The 20902-nt window shown below is 26.6% G+C and overlaps 1 protein-coding gene across 2 annotated transcripts in view; it reads right to left on the bottom strand.

Moving 5' to 3' along the window:
* The window catches only part of LOC123271088 (nuclear hormone receptor E75), a 178000-nt gene that overhangs the window by 81296 nt on the left and 75802 nt on the right, over positions 1 to 20902 (bottom strand). Inside the window, exon 1 of one of the 2 annotated variants that reach the window (XM_044737328.1) lies at positions 12446 to 12647. The exons of the other annotated variant lie outside the window; for it this stretch is intronic. Within the exon in view, the coding sequence (XP_044593263.1) occupies positions 12446 to 12647 (202 nt within the window). Of the gene's footprint in view, positions 1 to 12445; positions 12648 to 20902 lie in introns of those variants that run through there. 2 annotated transcript variants of the gene reach the window in all.

Here is a 20902-nt window from a genome sequence, read left to right as displayed (position 1 = left end):
AGAAAATTTTTCTCGAGAATATTTGATACCCATTTTATATTATTTTAGAGAGCAATTATACATATTGAATGAAAAAAAAATGATGAAATATTATTTGATCTTTCCATTCGACATTTCAATCAATAAAAATATTAATGAAAATTTACTTCTATCTTTATATTTAATTTTTTGGAGCAAGAGAGAAATTTTCTCAAGACAAGAAAATTAACTTCTATCAAGAACTAAATTTTTTGGAGCAAGAGGCTGAATTTTCTCAAAACAAAAAGATTTTCTTGACTTAAATTAATTTTCTTGGATCAAGATACGTATTTTTTAAAGCAAGAGAATTAATTTTGTTGGAATAAGTGAAATTTCTTGTCAAAAAAAAATTTTTTTTGCTCAAGAAAATAATTAGGAAGAAAAATATTTTCTTGGCTCAAGGGAACCTTTTTTTCTGTATATTTTTTTTAGAATAGAAATTTTTTCAAATTTCTTAATGACCAAATTTTTTTATACCAAAAAAAAATATAGAAAATATTATTTAAAAGCATTAAAAAGTTACAATAAAAAATTAAAAAAAAAAAATATTAAATAAATTGATAATAGAAACCCCACATAAATATGCGCTTATGTTTACTATTCAAGAATATAAAGCATCGTCTAAAGTCTAAAGACTGTATAATAGACATTTATATTTATACATATGTTATATGAAAATACGTCGGCACAGAAGTCGAGGGCATAAAACAATTATCCTCATTGTAGATCAATGAACCAACAGTTGTTTCTTTTTTCGAAGGACGTACTCATCCGTTCGCAACGACCTCTCATCTCTGTTAATTAAAATCTATATAAAAAAAAAATTATTTAAATCCATTCTTCGCACACTAACTCAAATATATATTTAAATTGGTTAAGCCGATACAATATCTCAACATATCTTATTGTGTCGTAACTAAAAACAATATTAAATTTAACAATATTTATAAAAAAGGCAATAATCACCTCGCAGCATTTCATTAATAATCCATTATGTCAGACTGATTTATTGCTCAGTTGATAACAATGGCCCCACAAGTAATATTCGATTTTTATTTTCAATAATTAATAAAATAAGATTCTTTTATTTTCTAGCTTTAGCTTAAGTTGATCATCGATCAAAAAATATTTAGGTCAATTTTTGTATTTTTTATTACAAATAGGTGTTAAGACAAAATTTCGATGGCAATTTATTTAAAATTTTTTTATATTTAGTAACTTATTTTAATACAAAAATATTGTAAAATTAAATTTAAAGTCTATGATAAAAAATTATTAATTTATTAAAGGTAATTTTACGATATTGTTAGTTTAATATCTATTTATTAAATTTAATAATAGAAAATTTAATTTAAGTCAAGAAATTTGTCTTTCTGTGTACTTAAAAATATTTTTTTGGTTGATATAAAATCTTAACAATCTAAAAATAAAATTAATCATTAATTTAATGAGGTGAAACGTAATAAGAAAAAATGAAAGTGATAATTTATAACTTTAAAAAATGTTCAGTGAACTTTAATTAACAATTATAAAGACTTCCTTTTTATATTTTGAAATTCCAATAATTAAAAAGAACATTAAAGATTTAAGGAAATGAGATCAAATTTAAACACAATACTATTTACGGCATGATCGTCAACATAAATGTAATGACCGGAAAGAAGTAACGTCTGAAGGGTATTAAAATGATTATTTTTAAATAAAAATTTTCAATATTTTTTCCTTTAAAAGTAATTTTTAATTTAATTTAAAAATTTTATTTTTTGAACATTTTTTTTTCTTTTTATTCCATTATTCTTAATATTTATGACTTTAGAATAAAAAAATAAGGTTTATAATTCTTTCCGGTTTAAAGAAAGGTGAAAGACTTTTCCAAAGTAAACCCAAGTAAAATTTAAATAAAATTTATGCTGTTATAGTTCTAACGGTTGACAAACGATTAAAAAAAAAAAAAAAAAAAAAAAGGATTTTCTCAATACAGATATTACGGTTAAACTTTTAACAGCCCGTATATTTTTACCCGTAACTGTAATAAAAATAAAACGGAGACTAGCTTTTGGTAATAAATGTTAAATGAAAAAAAAAGGTCACATTGAGAAGTTAACTGGGCTGTATATAACTTAAGTAGGCCGAAGGGCTTGAAAAAAAATTTTCATATTTTTAAGTTAATAGAATTTTTGCTCCAACTTTTTTTTCGACCTTTAGTAATAAAACTATTAAACTGAAAAATTTTTCATGGTCATTGTATTCACTTTTCTAACCTTAGAATCTTCTATTAATCCTTTTACTTTATGGAGGGAAAAAAAAGTGGTGAAATTTCTAGACCTTTCTAGTTGTTTGTTCGGTCAATCGGTCAAGCCATATATTTTAGTTATTCTATGCAAAAAAATTTTCTCGGTAAAAATTTAAAATAAGAAAAAAGAGCTTGAATTTTTTATAAATTTTACGGCACTAAATTACACTGATAGAAGAATTTAGTAACAAAATTTTTAGTCATTTATTTGGGAGAAAAAAATATCTTTTGTCGTGACTTCTGAACTATGAATAAATAAAATTTTGCTTTATTAAATAATGACTTTTGTTAAATTGCACTGTACTTTTTTAACTATTGAAGTTTTTAAAGATATAAGCTCATCTTGATGTTTCATTTATCAAGAGCTTTCATTTGAGTACCCACATGCATTTTCCTATATTTTTCATATATACATATATATAATATATATAAATATATGAAAAATTAATGCAGGTACTCAAATGAAAGGTCTTGATGAGAGTAATGTCAGAATGAGCTTATGTCTTTAAAAATGTCAATAGTTCACAAAATACAAGGTCATTTCTTAATTATCGATATTTTTAAAAAAATAAGCTCATCTTGATGTTACACTCATCATGAGCTTTCATTTGAGTACCCACATGGATTTTGACATATTTTTTATGTATACATACATATAAATATACAATATATATAAATATATGAAAAAATGAAGTGGGTACTCAAATGAAAGGTCTCGATGAGTGTAATATCGGAATGAGCTTATTAATATCTTTAAAAATGTCAATAGTTCACAAAATACAAAGTCATTACTTAATTATTGATATTTTTCAAGATATAAGCTCATCTTGATGTTACACTCACCAAAAGCTTTCATTTGAGTACCCACATGCATTTAAATATATTTTTTATATATACATATATGTAATATATATAAATATATGAAAAATCGATGTCGGTACTCAAATGAAAGGTCTTGATGAGAGTAATGTCAGAATGAGCTTATATCTTTAAAAATGTCAATAGTTCACAAAATACAAGGTCATTTCTTAATTATTGATATTTTTAAAAAAATAAGATCATCTTGATGTTACATTCATCATGATCTTTCATTTGAGTACCCACATGCATTTTGACATATTTTTCATATATACATATATATAAATATACAATATATATAAATATATGAAAAAATGATGTGGGTACTCAAATGAAAGGCCTTTATGAGTGTAACATCGGGATGAGCTTATATCTTTAAAAATGTCAATATTTCACAAGATACAAGGTAATTTCTTATGTAAGTATCTAGAGATAAAGAATTTTTGAATGCAGTCTAAATACTTATCATAATAAAGTGACTGTGGGTGAGAATGATATGAAACCTTGAAAAGGCACAAATTCAAATCAATACCTTTTTAATGACTCCAAATTTCATTTTAAAAAACCGATTTTATCATATGACTATCTTGGACAAAAAATTTTTCTTATTCTCTTAATAATATAGATAACTAAATATTTGGTAATTAAAGGTTTGTTACTAAATAATTTAATAACTATTACAAAATCTTATTAAATTGGACTAAATCCTTCTAAAAATATTAATTATAATTCCTAAAAAAATTGAAAGATTAATACAAAAAACGTATTTATTTTTTATATCTCGAAACTAATGGATACGAAAGTAAAAGTAATCTAGAGTTACTGGACCCATGAGCCAAGAATGACGCGTCGAAATGCCAGTGAAAGGGAGAAGATACTATTAAATAATTTTATTGCCTTTCACTTATACATAAAATGTAAACACAATGTTTTTAACTTATAATTTCTATTTATCAACAATTATCAGTAAATTAGGATATTGTAATAATTTGTAAAATGACATACATAAGTTTTGATAACAGTAATACACACTTAAAAAAAAAAAAAAAAGTTGTGCTCAATAAAACGTACATTTGACAGCTGTAAACTGTGATGCGATCGTGCGCTTAGAACATATATTATAGAGATTACTTATATACGACGGAGTTTGATAGGTCACCGAAGACAATGACCTCTAACCCAGCGAATGAGCCCGGAATCGTCGATCTCATCGACCCAGCTTTGCCCGGTACTAAGTATATCATTGCGGGAAATATATATCTTTGATCCAGTTATTAAATTTGGTCTTTAAAGATCCAGCTGCGGTATTTAAAAATTATCTTGTATTTTTGTTATTTTAATCGTAGTAATTAAAAAAAAAAAAAAAAAAAAATATTAATTTAAAAAAAAAAGTTGCGTAAATATAATAACAATATTTAGTTTTAAAAAGTCCATCTGATGTATACAGTATCTTCCCCTGGGAAGAAACCTGGCCTAGTTTGAGCGCAACTAGCACACTGCCCGGTGAACGAACCCGTGACCTCGAAGCTCTGGATAGCAGAGTCGATGAGCTTTTCCACCCTCTTGCACACATCCCCTATCATTACATCCGTAACTACTTGTGTTATATTTGTATTATTTTTTTTTACGCTTTGTATTTTGTAATATTTATTTTTTTTTATTTTTATTTACAAGTCAATTAGATTTATTAATTCTAATAAAAAATATTGGAATATAATTGAATAAATAATAATAAAATTATTTTAAAATATTTATCGAGGACTTTGATAAAAGGATTTAGTAAAAGATACTAATTTATTTAGTAACAAACCTTTAATTACCAAATATTTAGTAATAGTTACTAAATAATTTATTAAAGCCCATTAATTTCCACCAAATAAATATTTAGTAGTATTTAATAAATGATTTATTGCTACGCAATAAATCGTTTATTGGTATTAAAGAAATTCATTTTTTAATTAATTTTAGCGTTCAACCTAACTTTTTTACTCAAAATAATTAACATGGGTGATTCTCTGTAAGGACGTCCTAAATCTGTACAAAATTGTCCGATCAAATTATTTTTGATTTTATTAGAAAAAAATTTAACAAAGGCTACAAAACTATCAGCTTAATTATAATAAATAAACAGCCGAATTAATTTTTGTTTTTTCGATATTTGTGTATCTTTTGCCATATAACATCACAGGGGACTGATTGCCAGGGGACTGATTTTTTTTATCAAATTGAGAAAAATCAAACAAACTATTTCAATGCATTCAACTTTTCAAGTTCTCAATGAATGTTTACATTAATTAGAATATTATTAAGACTTATGGATCCAATTTTATAAATAAATTATAAATAAAAATAGCTGCCAGGGGTCTGAGTTTTGAAGTGGCCCAGACACATATTTCCAGCACAAACGGTGCTTTGACACTAAATAAAATGCCGATAAAGCGCTAACAGCCCTATGGTTATTAACTCAAGGCTAGTTAGATCCTTATAGACCTTACAAAAGGTAAAATAACACGTTGAATTTTTTTTTTTTGGCTTTGAACTTCTGGCAGGGGACTGATCTTAAAATGCCTGGGACAAACTTTGGTTTAATCAATTTAATGAAACAAATTAATTTTCGGTACTTTTTATTGAAGAAGATTGTTAGTTAACTAATTAAGTTTATAAACATTATGGACCAAATTATATATTATTGACGAATAACTTAAAATTTGATCTTAAAGTTTTAATTTTGGAAATGGGACAGCCCAGGGGACTGACATTTCGGTGGTTTACGAATTTATAGCAAAAAAACCAAAATTTATTCCATTTTAGTTTTCAATGCTCTAAATAGAAATGTTTTTTTACTTTCGTAATAAATTTTTTTTAGAAAACAAAATAACAATTTTTCTAATAAAAAAATGCTTGGGACAGCAAAAATCATCCGTACAGAGAATCACCCATATAATATATATAAATATATGAAAAATTGATGTAGGTACTAAAATGAAAGGTCTCGATGAATGTAATCTCGGGGTGAGCTTATATATTCAAAAATGTCAGTATTTGACAAGATACAAGTTTATTTCTTAATTATTGATATTTTTAAAAAAATAAGCTCACCCCGACATTACACTCATTGAGACCTTTCATTTGAGTACCCACATCAATTTTTCATATATTTTATATATTCATATATATTATATATATGTATATATGAAAAATATATCAAAAATGCATGTGGGTACTCAAATGAAAGCTCTTGATGAGTGTAACATCAAAATGAGCTTACATCTTTAAAAATATCAATAGTTAAGAAATTACAGTGTAATTTAACAAAAATCATTATTTAATAAAACAAAATTTTATTTATTTATAGTTCACAAATACAGCAGTCACATAGTGACTGCAAGTTTGGTGGTTATTATTATTATTATCTATTACTTTTATTATTTATTTATTATTACTATTTTGTTTATAAATTAGCTTGATAAAAAAATTTTGTAAAGATTTATAAATAATTTTTTTTTTGCTAAAATTTTTTTTTTTAATTTTAAAAGTTGCTTAAAAATATTTTAATTAAAATTAAAAATATTTAAATTTTACAATCTTCTAAAGATAAAAAAAGATTTTACAATTTTTTTTATTGCGACAATTTAAATAGAGAGGGCATTAAAAAAATGACAAACTAAAATATTTAGCTAAAAAAAAAAAATCTAAAATATTATTACCACCCTAATACTTGTATAATATTACAAGTGTTTTATATTGAATAAATATTATTTAATGAAATAAAAACAGAAAATATTGTAAAAAGATAAATCTTAAATACTCGAGTATTTTTGTAACGTGTTCTTGGCACGAAAGAATCGTCCGATAAGCGACTGAGAGCACGAGATAAGAGCCCCCGACACAGTTAGAGGTTGTTCACCTTGATATGAGGCGACCGAAAGAAAGAGAATTATATATATAAATAAAAATCAACCGAGAGGATTATTTTGTAGGAGTTTTTAAATAACGACCAGAGGGGTTTGCATCATCCACATTAATAATAATAAATAAATATTTTATATATGTTGTCTTTACACAATAGACATTTATACATAAACCCAAGGAGATTTAGCCATAATTTGACCCCGAATAAAATTTAGCATAACTATACTGTTATAAAACACAGAGGGGTAACACTCTCGGAGGCTTTCAGCGTATCTGATCGAGGTCAACGGAGACCGGGAGGAGCTAGGCCATTGCCCGCGACTTCATTTTGAGGTTGCCGGTTGAGTACAAGTCACCATCACGCAATTAGAAAATACTCAAGGAAAGAAAAAGAGAGAGAGAGAGATACCAAAAATTATAAATATATTTTAATATGTAATAGATAATTGAAATTACCGAAAATTAGAGTTGATTCGAGCAGCTGGAAGGTACATAAGTACCGTATAATCGGTTTGTAACTCTCAGTGAAAGTATGAGGTAATATATAGAGTAAAAAAAGAAACTATAATCAACTGTTGAATGGACAGTGAGGTAAGAAATACCTTCGGGTTTATTTTTAAAGTAACTGTTTATAAAAAAAAAAACATTCAAGTTACTTTTTAGATACTTGTAATAAATTTGTTTAAACTTGGAAAAAAAATTTATTTAAGAAGTTTTCGTCTTAATATTGTTGAAAATTTTTTGAAATTTGGTGAAAATAATTTTAAATTTAATTTTTTTATAATGAAAAAAAAAATTATTGACTAGGAGGTAAATTTTCTTGGCTCAAGAAAATATTAAGGAAGATTGAAAATTTTTTAAATAAAGTCAAAATTTTTTTAAGCCAAGAAAATTTTTTTAAAAATTAATTTTTCTAAAGAATATTTTTGATCTAAAATGACTTTTGTCTTCCTTAAATTAAAATTTTTTTTAAGCAAGAAATTTTTTTTTTTTTTTGTGTAGTTTATAAAAGAAATTAATAATTTATGGTTGACAAGATGAAAAAATGGTAGAATAAAATACAGAATTTTATAAAAAAATAAAAATCAAATTTTTTTAGACTGAACTGATAAAATTAGAAAATTTTATTGTAATTTTAATAAAATTGTAATCTTAATACAAATTTGAGGAATTTTAGTAGATAAAATTTTATTTTTTAGTTAAAACCATTTTTTTTATTTTTACATACCCGATTTTGTAAAATTACATACTTATTATTACTAATAATAATTGATAAAGAATAAAAAAATTTTTCTCCAGAAATGCACTATTAAAAATTTGCATAAATTTAGTAATTTTTTATCAAACAAAGATAATTTAATATAAAATGTCTAGTTTATGAATAATTTAATTATTTATGAAAGATTAAAATATGATATTATAAGTTTAAAATCTATTTATTAAGTTTAATAATTTTTCTAAGCATATTATGCTTTAAAAATTAGTTTATTAAATATTTGACAAAACAATGGTTAAATTACCAGACAAAAATACGCTAAAATAAAATATTAGATTTTATAAAAAAAAAAATCAAATTTTTGTAGATTAAACTTAGTAAATAAACGATTAAATTATAAATTTTTATTGTAATTTTAATTGAATTTTTGTAATTTTAATAAAAATTAGCGAAATTTTAGTAGATAAAATCCGTATTTGTAATTTTACATGCCCGATTTTGTAAAATTACATATTATTATAAAAATAAAAAAATTTTTTTATTAAACCTAGTTTTAAAAAACTACAATTATTATCACGCAAATTTGCTTCAAAAAAATTTTTTTTAACAATGTAATTAGGTACAATTACCAAATTTGAAAATTTTAATAATCTTAATACACATTTGCGGAAATTTATTAGATAAAATTATATTTATAATTAAAACCGTCTTATTTATTTTTAAATTGCTGAGTTTATAAAATTCAATGACCAAATTATTACCAATTATAATTTATAAAAATAAAAAAATTGTTAAATAAATTTTTTACCAAACATAATATTCAAAAAGTACAATTATCCTCCTAAAAATTTGCTTTAAAAAACATTTTGGAAAATAACAGCTTCTTTTTTTTTTTTAATATTGAAGACGATGAAACTTTTTAAAATAATTAATTTAGTTCATTAATTATTCTCTTGATTAAAGTTTTTTGATTAATTTTTCTTTAGTAAAGTATCTCGGTACATTATAAACTTTCGTTACTTATACTGTCAATTAGGGTAACTCAAGTCTGCAAAAGATAACAATGTCCGCCCCAAAAAAATGTTTAAACATAATTTGAATAATTTTTTATACACGTGTAATCACAGACCCCGTATTATCTAACTTAAAATTTAGAATGAAATAAAATCGAATTATACCTAATCGAGTTAACAAATTTTATCTTTGCATCAATATTTACTCTACAAAAGTTATTGTAATTAATAACAATAATAATACATAAAATTAATATTAAATAATAACTCTTTAGTAGGATTTTTATAGGAAATAATAAAGATTATTTTAACTTGAATGATTACATAAAGTAAATGAACTTTATTCTTTAATTGTAATTTATAATTAATAATGTTTGTTAATTATTAACACTGCATAATTTATTTTAATAAATGTAATATTTGCTATTGATAAAAAAAATGTTCAATTGTTTTAATTTAAACTAAATTTTGTTTTCTTAATTCATTAACTTTTGTGTGAACAATTTTTAAAATATGATAAGACATACTTTTTATGTTAATTTATTATTTTAGATAGATTAAAGTCTTATGAGATTTTTATTTCAATGGCATAAAAATTAATAATCCAAAATTGAAAGAAAAAAAAATTTTTTTTTTACCATTAAAATTAAAAGAAATTAGAAACAAAATTTTGTAACTTGTGAATTATTGATATTTTTAAAGATATAAGCTCATTCTGATGTTACACTCATCAAGACCTTTCATTTGAGTACCCACATCAATTTTTCATATATACATATATATATATATATATATATATATATATATATATATATATATATATATATATATATATACATATATATAAATATATATATATATATATATATATATATATATATATATATATATATATATGTATATATGAAAAATATATTAAAATACAAGTGGGTACTCAAATGAAAGGTCTTGATGAGTGTAACATCAGGATGAGCTTATATCTTTAAAAATATTAATAATTAAGAAATGACCTTGTATCTTGTGAAATATTGACATTTTTAAAGATATAAGCTCATTCCGATGTTACACTCGTCAAGACCTTTGATTTAAGTACCCACATCAATTTTTCATATATTTTATATATTTATATATTTCACAAATACTATATATATATATATATATATAAAATATATAAAAAATACCACGTGGGTACTCAAATAAAAGGTCTTGATCAGTGTAACATTGAAATGAGCTTATATCTCAAAAAATATCAATAATCAAGAAATGACCTTGTATCTTGTCAACTACCGACATTTTTAAAGATATAAACTCATCCCGTTGTTACACTCATCAAGACCTTTCATTTGAGTACCCACATCAATTTTTCATATATTTCATATATTTATATATATTATATATATGTATATATAAAAAATATATCAAAATGTATGTGGGTACTCAAATGAGAGCTCTTGATAAGTGTAACTTCAAGATGAGCTTATATCTTTAAAAATCTCATTAGTTGACAAAATTCAATATCATTCATTAACAATTGATATTTTTAAGGATATAAGCCCATTCCGATGTTACACTCATCAAGAGCTTTCATTTGAATACCCACATGCGTTTTTATATATTTTTGATATATACATATATATAAATATATAAAATATATGAAAAATTGATGTGGGTACTCAAATGAAAGCTCTCGACGAGTCTAACATCGGGATGAGCTTATATTTTCAAAATCGTCTATATAATTAAAAAAGTACAGTTTAATTTAACAAAAGTCATTATTCACCAGTTAAATTTATTAGTGAAAAAATTTTTTATTAAAAAAAAAATCCAATAATAAGTAATAGGACACTTTTAATTTCATTAGAATTAAGAGTGATAGTGGATAGGTCAGTGCCCTATTGTGTTTATAAAGAAGGAAATGAAAGGTTGTAAGATGACGTGGTAACTCTGGGTGAAAGCATTCTTTCTACCTGGCTCGGTATAATCCCCTCATAAGAGAAAGGTGAGTTAAGGTAGCCCAAGACTCACAACATCAACAACAACAATAATAAGAAGACTAAAGAAAGAGGGGACAAGTGAGAGTGATCATTGCATCGGTATCCCAAGCTTACTTTCTCTCATTATAAGTAAACCATAAAAATTTGTCTTTTTAAAAATTTATTATTTCACAATACATAATAAATAAATAATAATAAATAAAAAAGAATTACATAATAATTTTTTAAATAATAGAGGAGAGTAGAAAATATCGAAAGGAATCGATAGCGATGATAGTAATGATTGCTACATAGTGTAGTAACTAGTGTATCGTGACCTTCGATGTGTGATGAAAGTGGGGGAGATATTTGTTGAAGAAGGGAACGACAAGAGTAAATGTTGTGGGAGGTGGGGAAAAGTCCCAGTTGAAGTTTGTTGAACTTTATCAGTACCGTCATGGATAGTTTTATTATACACCCAGAGAGGGAGTAAGAGAGAGTGAGAGAGTGCTAAAGTTAAAGAGAGAGAGAGACAGAGAGCAACGTCAGTTAATTTCATCTTGCCCCAGTTACGGGTCGAGCAGGGTGAACGAACTAGCTAAGCGCCAAGGCCCCACCGACCCACTTTCGTGCCATGACTCTCAGGCCAATGGGACATTGAGAGTGGGGTTTATGACACATGCACACATGCACACCTTCACACCTTTATAAACACACACACACACACACTTGTTAAATAGCAGAATAGAATACCGTCTAGGTGGGAGTAACCTATACTATGTACTAGTAATCATTCTTGAGCGTGTGTGTGTGTGGTGTGTGTGTGTGTGTGTGTGTGCAAATTGGGAGCCACTGGTGGGGAGAAGTATGGTGTGAACCGATATTTCCTCTGGTAGCCTCCTCTACAGCTATCTAGGCTATAACTAGTGCGGCCACATGCGAAAAATATTTAAGAGGGAGAAAAATAGCCAACCAAAGAGTGGAAGGCCGTTGAGGGGCAACGAACTAGCCTCGCACTGGGTCCCTCGACCTACATTCCAACGCTGGAAAGTGAAACTGCCGCCTCCGCGTACGCCGCGCCCGCTAAACAGTAACTATTTCCGAATTTTATCATCAAAACCGAGAATTAATTAATTAATTAATTAATTAGTGTTATTCTTACCAGCGAGGACCCTTCCCAAAAGATTTTCACTGTCCTGAGGAGGATAGGCGTCCCGAAAAGAGTCCTTATCGTTCTCCAGGACCTCTGAGGGTGAAAGAATGTCTCCGGATCCATTATTTAGGCCCTCTGCGCCCCCCCGGGGCTTCAATTCTTGGACAGTCATAGTTTGCACACACCAGGTTTCAACCTGTCTGTCAATCATCACCCACAAGTGATTTGTTGGAACTAAAGTCTGTTTAGAGAGTCTTTAAACCTAAAACTAGAGCTATAGAGCTATCACTGACACTTAGACCGAGCACGTCACTAAGATTTAGAGTTTGATTGAAAATAATTAATTAATTAGTTATTTAAGGGTGATGCTAGAATAGTCACCTGTTTCTCATTGAGTTGTTAAATGAAACTGTTATTTTGCGTGGAGAACCAGACGGCGTGGTCACGTGTAGCAAAAAAAGAGCTAAGCGTGGTTAGTGGTTGTGTATGGCATGCTGTACAACGCGCGAGTGAGTTTACCGCGCCAGGATATATCGCGGAGTTCAGCGCTTGCGCGAATTATTCCTCACCACTGTACACTGTACTTGTCTTCTTAAATGCTGTTGCTATAACCTATCTCCTTCTTTTGGGGGCTCTTTGTTGCTCACGTTATTTTGATTTTTTGTATTGATAGATTTTGTTGGAAAATTTATTACACTGGAGAAAAGTCTAGTAAAAAATATAGTTTTAGGACTTCTTTTAGAATTACTTGAATTATGCATTAGTTTCAGTAATTGTTGATAAATAGTTAGATTGACTAGATTTTAATAAATATTTTTCTATTGTGTTGAAGAAAAAAGTATTAGGTGACTGAAAGGTTGTAATGGACGATGTCTCAGATAGCGTAACTGGAAGAGCCCTTAGTGCATACCCAAAAGATCCAGGTTCGATTCCCGGTCCGGGCTGTCTGAATTATTTTTCTGTTTTTTGAGTTAAAGTTAATCAAGATGAATATTAAGCCCTTATTTAGCTAAAAATAGTTTAAGTAACTATTGGGGTTCGATATAATAAATAATTTTAGGTATAAGAACTTCAATTAAATAGTTGTAATGCTATTTAACTAGATTTTCTTAGTTTTATTTTCTATACAAAAATATAGTTTTTTGATTTTTTTTTTTACAGTTACTCGCATTAGTTTAATTGATAAATATTTATGTTGACTGTATTTTAATAAATATTTTTCTATTGGTGTATTTGAATAGTTTTCATTGAATTTTAATATTTTGTTATCAAGAAAGCAAATGGTAAAATTAAAATGTAATCCAGATATATTTTTGACAGATTATGTGCGCTTAAAATTCATGAATAAGTAGTGATTTATTAACTAATCTAAAGGGAGCATGCTTCTAGAGACTGCCTCGCCAATTAATCACTAAAATATTCATCTTTCGGACAAGAATATAAGACAGTAAGATGTGAATTTTTGGTTACTTATTTTTATTTTAATTAATTGAACAATTATTCGTAAGTGTCTTTATCGGTAGTTTGTTGAATCGAAAGGTATACAGAAAGGCAGTATCAAAGACGTCACACTGAAATAAAAGTGCATAGTTAGCTGAATTATAGCGTCAAAAATATAGTTTTCTGATTTTTTTTATAGTTACTCGAACTATGCATTAGTTTAAGTAACTATTGATAAATAGTTATATCGACTATATTTTAATAAATATTTTTCTGTTATCGTGTTAAATTCCCGGTCCGGGCTGTCCGAATTATTTTTCTGTTTTCTAAGTTAAAGTTAATCAAGATGATTAAGCCCTTATTTGACTAGAAATAGTTTAAGTAACTATCGGGGTTCAATATAATAAATAATTTTAGGTATAAGAACTTCAATTAAATACTGGTCATACAAACGGATGCTAAAAGTTTTTTTTTTAACGCTTAAATTGAATTGTTTTGTATTTGAGTTACTTTACCGCTCTATAGCTTGTAGGTTCAAACGCCAATTGGCACGAGTAACCCGTCATTAGGATCAAGGATTATTTTCATGACACCTCGTCTCCTTGTCGCTTTAACGGTTTTTTCAATGTCTGAGTCAATTTCGTAATTTAATAATACACTTTTAGAATTCAACTGTTTTGGATGATGATACTTAATTATTGTCGGATGATCTGTAGGTTAAATACGAAGAACGGAAAGGAACAGGTGGAATAAAAAATACCTATTTTCATCACTTAAATTTTTATTTAAATCTGAAGGTAATTTTTTATAACATAAAATAAAAACTGTAATTTTTTATAAGACAACGTTTAACTCTAAAACTTTAAAAGGTTAACATTTTTTGAGTGGTTCTCTTGAGCTTTTCTAAAATTTAGTGGGCTTATTATCTTACTGTAATTTACTAATATGTCAAATTTCATCAAATTCTGAACGATAAATCTCTAACCGAGGGTACTAACTTAATAAAAAGTAATCAAAATGTTTATAAAAAGTAATTTAGAGATAAAATTAACTAACTAAATGAGTAAGATTCAATCTTTTTACAACAAATAGTACATACATTAATTTTTAATAAAAAATTTGGTAATACCACATGAATAGCTTCAACTCTACCAAAAATTGATCGATTCGAAAAATTTATTTTTGATTACAGTTTTAATTTTCTACTAGAGAAAAAATTGTTAAGCTTAAAAACAATCTTTATCATTACTATCAAAAATAAAATTCAATTTTTTTTCGAGTTTAAAATTGTTAAATTTAAGACAATAACTGATTTTAATTAGTGAAATATTCATGATAAAAAATAAAAAATTTCTATTGCTTTGAATTAGTAAAATATTGAACAAAATTTACATTAACATAAAAGTTTGAAGTGAAAATTAAAAATAATTGAAATGGTTTTTTTTAGTGTTTCTCTAGAGCTTTTCTAAAATTTAGTGGGCTTATTATCTTACTATAATTTACTAATATGTCAAATTTTGCAAAAATTTGGCCAAAAAAATATTGCAAAATTATTTAAATTAAATACCAACACTTAATTCAAACGTTTGAATTATTCAAAAAGTGGGAGTAGCTACTATAGAAGTAATCTAACGCTCAACTCAATACCTGACCCGTGTTTCGGTAGTATATGTTGAGAAACGAGTTAGGAATAACAATTATTAAGTCATAAGTTAACGGTAAAGTTAGTGGCCTATCTCAATCTTGGTAGATACTAAGACAAACCTTTTAACGGGAACCAGTAATTTAACTTGTAACATTTTTTTTTCTTCGTATTGTGTCTGTCCTTTCGCTTTCAGCGTCGTTCAAATAATATCAAGTCTACAAAACTGGTTTTACTGGCATACTATTACATGGCCTACAATTCCGAAAGCCTAAACACTAAACTTTATTTAAATAGATTAATGCGTCTGAAAGTATGTCAGAAAATATGTCTTTTCAATACGTATCATTTTATTGATCCTAAAAATTCTAATTTTATTTATTTCAAACAAACTTCTTGCTTTGCTGAAGCACTTTCATTTTTCTTAATGTCAAAGGTGGAGATTTATAAGGAAAGCTGTAAAGTTTGCGGCTAAATTCTATAGTTGTGCGGTTTTCACACTCTTCACTTAAACTTGTAACCATAAATTACCAAGAGTACCTCAGTGCCTGACGTGACTACTGAATAATCTTTCATCCATTGAAATGCTAAGCTTGTTGCCAGTCTAAGGATTTAAACAAATTATTTTTCAGGATTTTTGGATAGGTCTCCTGCTGCGAGTTCAAAATTATTAGTCTAGACTAAGGCTAGAATTTTTAGCTAACATTCTTTAAATTTTAATTGCAAGTCATGCTAAATGACAACTTTGCTTGTAATTACATATCTTACAATGTATCTTATTTAAATTAACAGTTATTTTGAATTTAAACCACAGTTTAAAGTTTTATGTTATTCGTTGGGGTTAATGATATTTGTTGCCGAAATAATTTAAATAAATTATCTACACTTGTTTTTTTAAATGATTATATTCGATACTAAATCCTGTAATTTATTTAAAAAGTATTTTTTAATTCAATTATCGATTGGATACATTAAGAGAAAAATACAAGGAAAGTCTAGTTAAATAACATCACCACTAATTCAAGTTCTAAGACCTTAAATAATTTATTATATTGAACCCCAATAGTAACAAACTATTTTTAGTTAAATAAGGGCTTAATCATCTTGATTAACTTTAACTTAGAAAACAGAAAAATAATTCGGACAGCCCGGACCGGGAATCGAAACCGGATCTTTTGGTTACGCACTAAGGGCTCTTCCAGTTAAGCTATCTGAGACATCGCCCGCAACAACCTTTCAGTCACCTAATAATTTTTTGTTTAACACGATAACAGAAAAATATTTATTAAAATATAGTCGATATAACTATTTATCAATAGTTACTTAAACTAATGCATAGTTCGAGTAACTATAAAAAAAAATCAGAAAACTATATTTTTGACGCTATAATTCAGCTAACTATGCACTTTTATTTCAGTGTGACGTCTTTGATACTGCCTTTCTGTACACCTTTCGATTCAACAAACTACCGATAAAGACACTTACCAATAATTGTTCAATTAATTAAAATAAAAATAAGTAACCAAAAATTCACATGATACTGTCTTATATTTTTGTCCGAAAGATGAATATTTTAGTGATTAATTGGCGAGGCAGTCTCTAGAAGCATGCTCCCTTTAGATTAGTTAATAAATCACTACTTATTCATGAATTTTAAGCGCATATAATCTGTCAAAAATATATTTGGATTACTTTTTAATTTTAACATTTGTTTTCTTGATAACGAAATATTAAAATTCAATGAAAATTATTCAAATACACCTATATAAAAAATTCTAATAACAGAAAAATATTTATTAAAATATAATCGATATAACTATTTATCAATAGTTACTTAAACTAATGCATAGTTCGAGTAACTATAAAAAAAAATCAGAAAACTATATTTTTGACGCTATAATTCAGCTAACTATGCACTTTTATTTCAGTGTGACGTCTTTGATACTGCCTTTCTGTACACCTTTCGATTCAACAAACTACCGATAAAGACACTTACGAATAATTGTTCAATTAATTAAAATAAAAATAAGTAACCAAAAATTCACATGATACTGTCTTATATTTTTGTCCGAAAGATGAATATTTTAGTGATTAATTGGCGAGGCAGTCTCTAGAAGCATGCTCCCTTTAGATTAGTTAATAAATCACTACTTATTCATGAATTTTAAGCGCATATAATCTGTCAAAAATATATCTGGATTACATTTTAATTATATCATTTGCTTTCTTGATAACGAAATATTAAAATTCAATGAAAACTATTCAAATACACCTATATAAAAAATTCTAATAACAGAAAAATATTTATTAAAATATAGTCGATATAACTATTTATCAATAGTTACTTAAACGAATGCATAGTTCGAGTAACTATAAAAAAAAATCAGAAAACTATATTTTTGACGCTATAATTCAGCTAACTATGCACTTTTATTTCAGTGTGACGTCTTTGATACTGCCTTACTGTACACCTCTCGATTCAACAAACTACTGATAAAGACACTTACGAATAATTGTTCAATTAATTAAAATAAAAATAAGTAAACAAAAATTCACATGTTACCGTCTTATATTTTTGTCCGAAAGATGAATATTTTAGTGATTAATTGGCGAGGCAGTCTCTAGAAGCTACTCCCTTTAGATTAGTCAATAAATCACTACTTATTCATGAATTTTAAGCGCACATAATCTGTCAAAAATATATCTGGATTACATTTTAATTATATCATTTGCTTTCTTGATAACAAAATATTAAAATTCAATGAAAACTATTCTAATGTGCCAATATAAAAAATTTTACATATTCTATTACAATATTTAAATATCGCAGTAGCAAAATTAATCTCTATTTTGGAAAATGCACTTATACAGGATATAAATACACTGTCTTAAAATACAAAAAATGTTGTTATTCTTCACAAAAATGTAGAAATATTTTCTTTTTTTCGTGAAAACTATGTTAATGTTGATCCATATTTACTTTATTAACTAATAATAGTAACATTAATAATTTGCACATGATATTTGTCTTGGTTCCTTTCAATATAAATTGAAACCTAAATTTATACTTAATGTCCTTAATCGAGGTATTGCCGCGAAAATTGAAAATAACATATAGATGACTTGAAAGCGATAAAAGATAATGACAAAAGTAGGATAACAATGCAGAATTAAAGACTTAAAAGTCATCGACCGACGAACCTGAACGCCACAAGATTAAAACAAGCGGTTCTAAATTCGTTGAGTTCAACGAACGAATATAGCCGCTTGAACTCGAGCAATCTATTTAAATCCGAATTCGTCATTAGCAGATACTTATTTTCTCTCCTTTTAAATATACTTGCAATTTCATTATTTCCGACCGCAGGACCTCGCAACATTACTATATTTATATTAGTATTTTACTCTCTAAAAAATTCAAACTGTCGGTTGATAAATCAACGCAGCCTACGCATCAGCAAATGCACGGTAATGTCGACAATAAAGGTGGACATTATTTGCAATGATAAAATTTTCAGGATATAATGCGCTGCATACTAAACTACAGGTCAAATTTACGAATGAAATATTATTTCTTTTCTTCAATTAACTTAAGAACATGTAGGACGGGAAATATTTTAATTTTGAACAAGATACTAAGACGCTTTATGACCAATTATTGAATAAAAAATCATTAAACTTGGCAAGAGTAAATAATCCTTCGTAAATTGATTCTTTTATTTTTAAATTCAATCATTGAAATAAAATAACTAAATGATAAATAAATAGGTATTGTTCGCGCATAAAACTGCCTTATCTCAGGACCCATCACATATTCAACTAAATAAACTTTACTATAAAGAAATTACTAATAAACGTACAACCAATATAATCGGAGAGATTGATTTAATTTTTTGGTTATTCTTTATTTTAATTTAGATAACTTATAAGACAGAATTATTAAAATGCAGCTAGGTTAGGGTAGAAAACTAATTATCAACAAAAAATTTCATTTGCTATACTTTGATGTAGACCGCAAGAGAGTGCCAAAAGTAAATTATCTACTTTAATTTTTTTAACCAGTGTTTGGAGTATTTACAGTCAGTCTGATAACCTCCTTCAGTGCATTTTACATGTGTTTCAAATAAACAAACCGATATATTAAATTGGCATTTGCTGTCACTGGTCCAGTCTGAATTACCGACATTAGACTGTACTACATGTTCTTGAGTCAAGATGATAAAATTCAAGGCAAAAAATTGTTTAAACAAAACAACTAGCTGTCTTTAAAATAATTTTCTTCGATCCGGATTATCTCTTTAAAATACAAGAAAATTTCTTAATTATCTTGACAAAGTACAATAAAAATAAGCTTTTTGCAGGGCCAGTGCAATTTAATTATTAGACCAAGTTCATATACTTTATATATATCGTTTTAAGCCATAAAAATCCTTGTTCTACACAGGACTCATGTGTTATGCAAATAAATTATAAGATAATTTTTTTAAACAGTGTTTAGAGCATTTACAGTCAGTCTGATAACCTCCTTCAGTGCATTTTACATGTGTTTCAAATAAACAAACCGATATATTAAATTGGCATTTGTTGTCACTGGTCCAGACTGAATTACCGACATCAAACCGTACTACATGTCCTTAAAAATGTCAATAGTTAAAAAAGTACAGTGGAATTCAACTCAAGTCATGATTTAATAAAGCAGAATTAGCAAATTGTCAATCTAAAATTGTTTTTAGATTTAAATCATTTAAGGGGCTTTGACCCGAACTATAGAGTCGAAATGATGCTACAACCTTTTTTTATTTATAGTGATTTCAAATATTTATTATTATTGAAGCTTCTGTACTATAGCTTTAATCGACGATTAATTTTACTACAAAGTAGTACGATTATACGATTATAAGAATAATTTGTACTGATACAAAGATATCAATAAAATAAATTATTTATCATTCATTGACATTATTCGATTTTGAAATAATTAATATACTCAAGCCTTCTATCATTTATTTGACTTAAAAAAAAAATCCAGCTATGAAAATAATAATTTTTTGTTCTCAAAAATTGAAAACTTAATTGTAGAATAATTTGACAAAAAATCTGCGACAAAAGATAATTAACCGTTCGATTCACATGTAATATAAAGTTCACAGAAGTTTAAAAGTGTTCCACATAATCTACGTGAGTAGCACGGCAATTTTTCCCAGGAAATTTTTCCCGTATTGAAACCATCGTTGAGTGACAGTTATAATGTTATCATATCAAGATCGTTTAATATAGAACACGCTGAGAAATCATGTAACCATACATTTTCACTCGTAAATATTTTCTTTTCACTTGGATATATATTCCATTGCTCAACTATTTACTTCATGTAATTTAAATCA

Source organism: Cotesia glomerata, linkage group LG8 (genome assembly GCF_020080835.1).
Source record: "Cotesia glomerata isolate CgM1 linkage group LG8, MPM_Cglom_v2.3, whole genome shotgun sequence".
NCBI lineage: Eukaryota > Metazoa > Arthropoda > Insecta > Hymenoptera > Braconidae > Cotesia > Cotesia glomerata.
The sequence above is the reverse complement of the archived record's forward strand: the minus strand, read 5'-3'. Positions and strand labels throughout refer to the sequence as shown.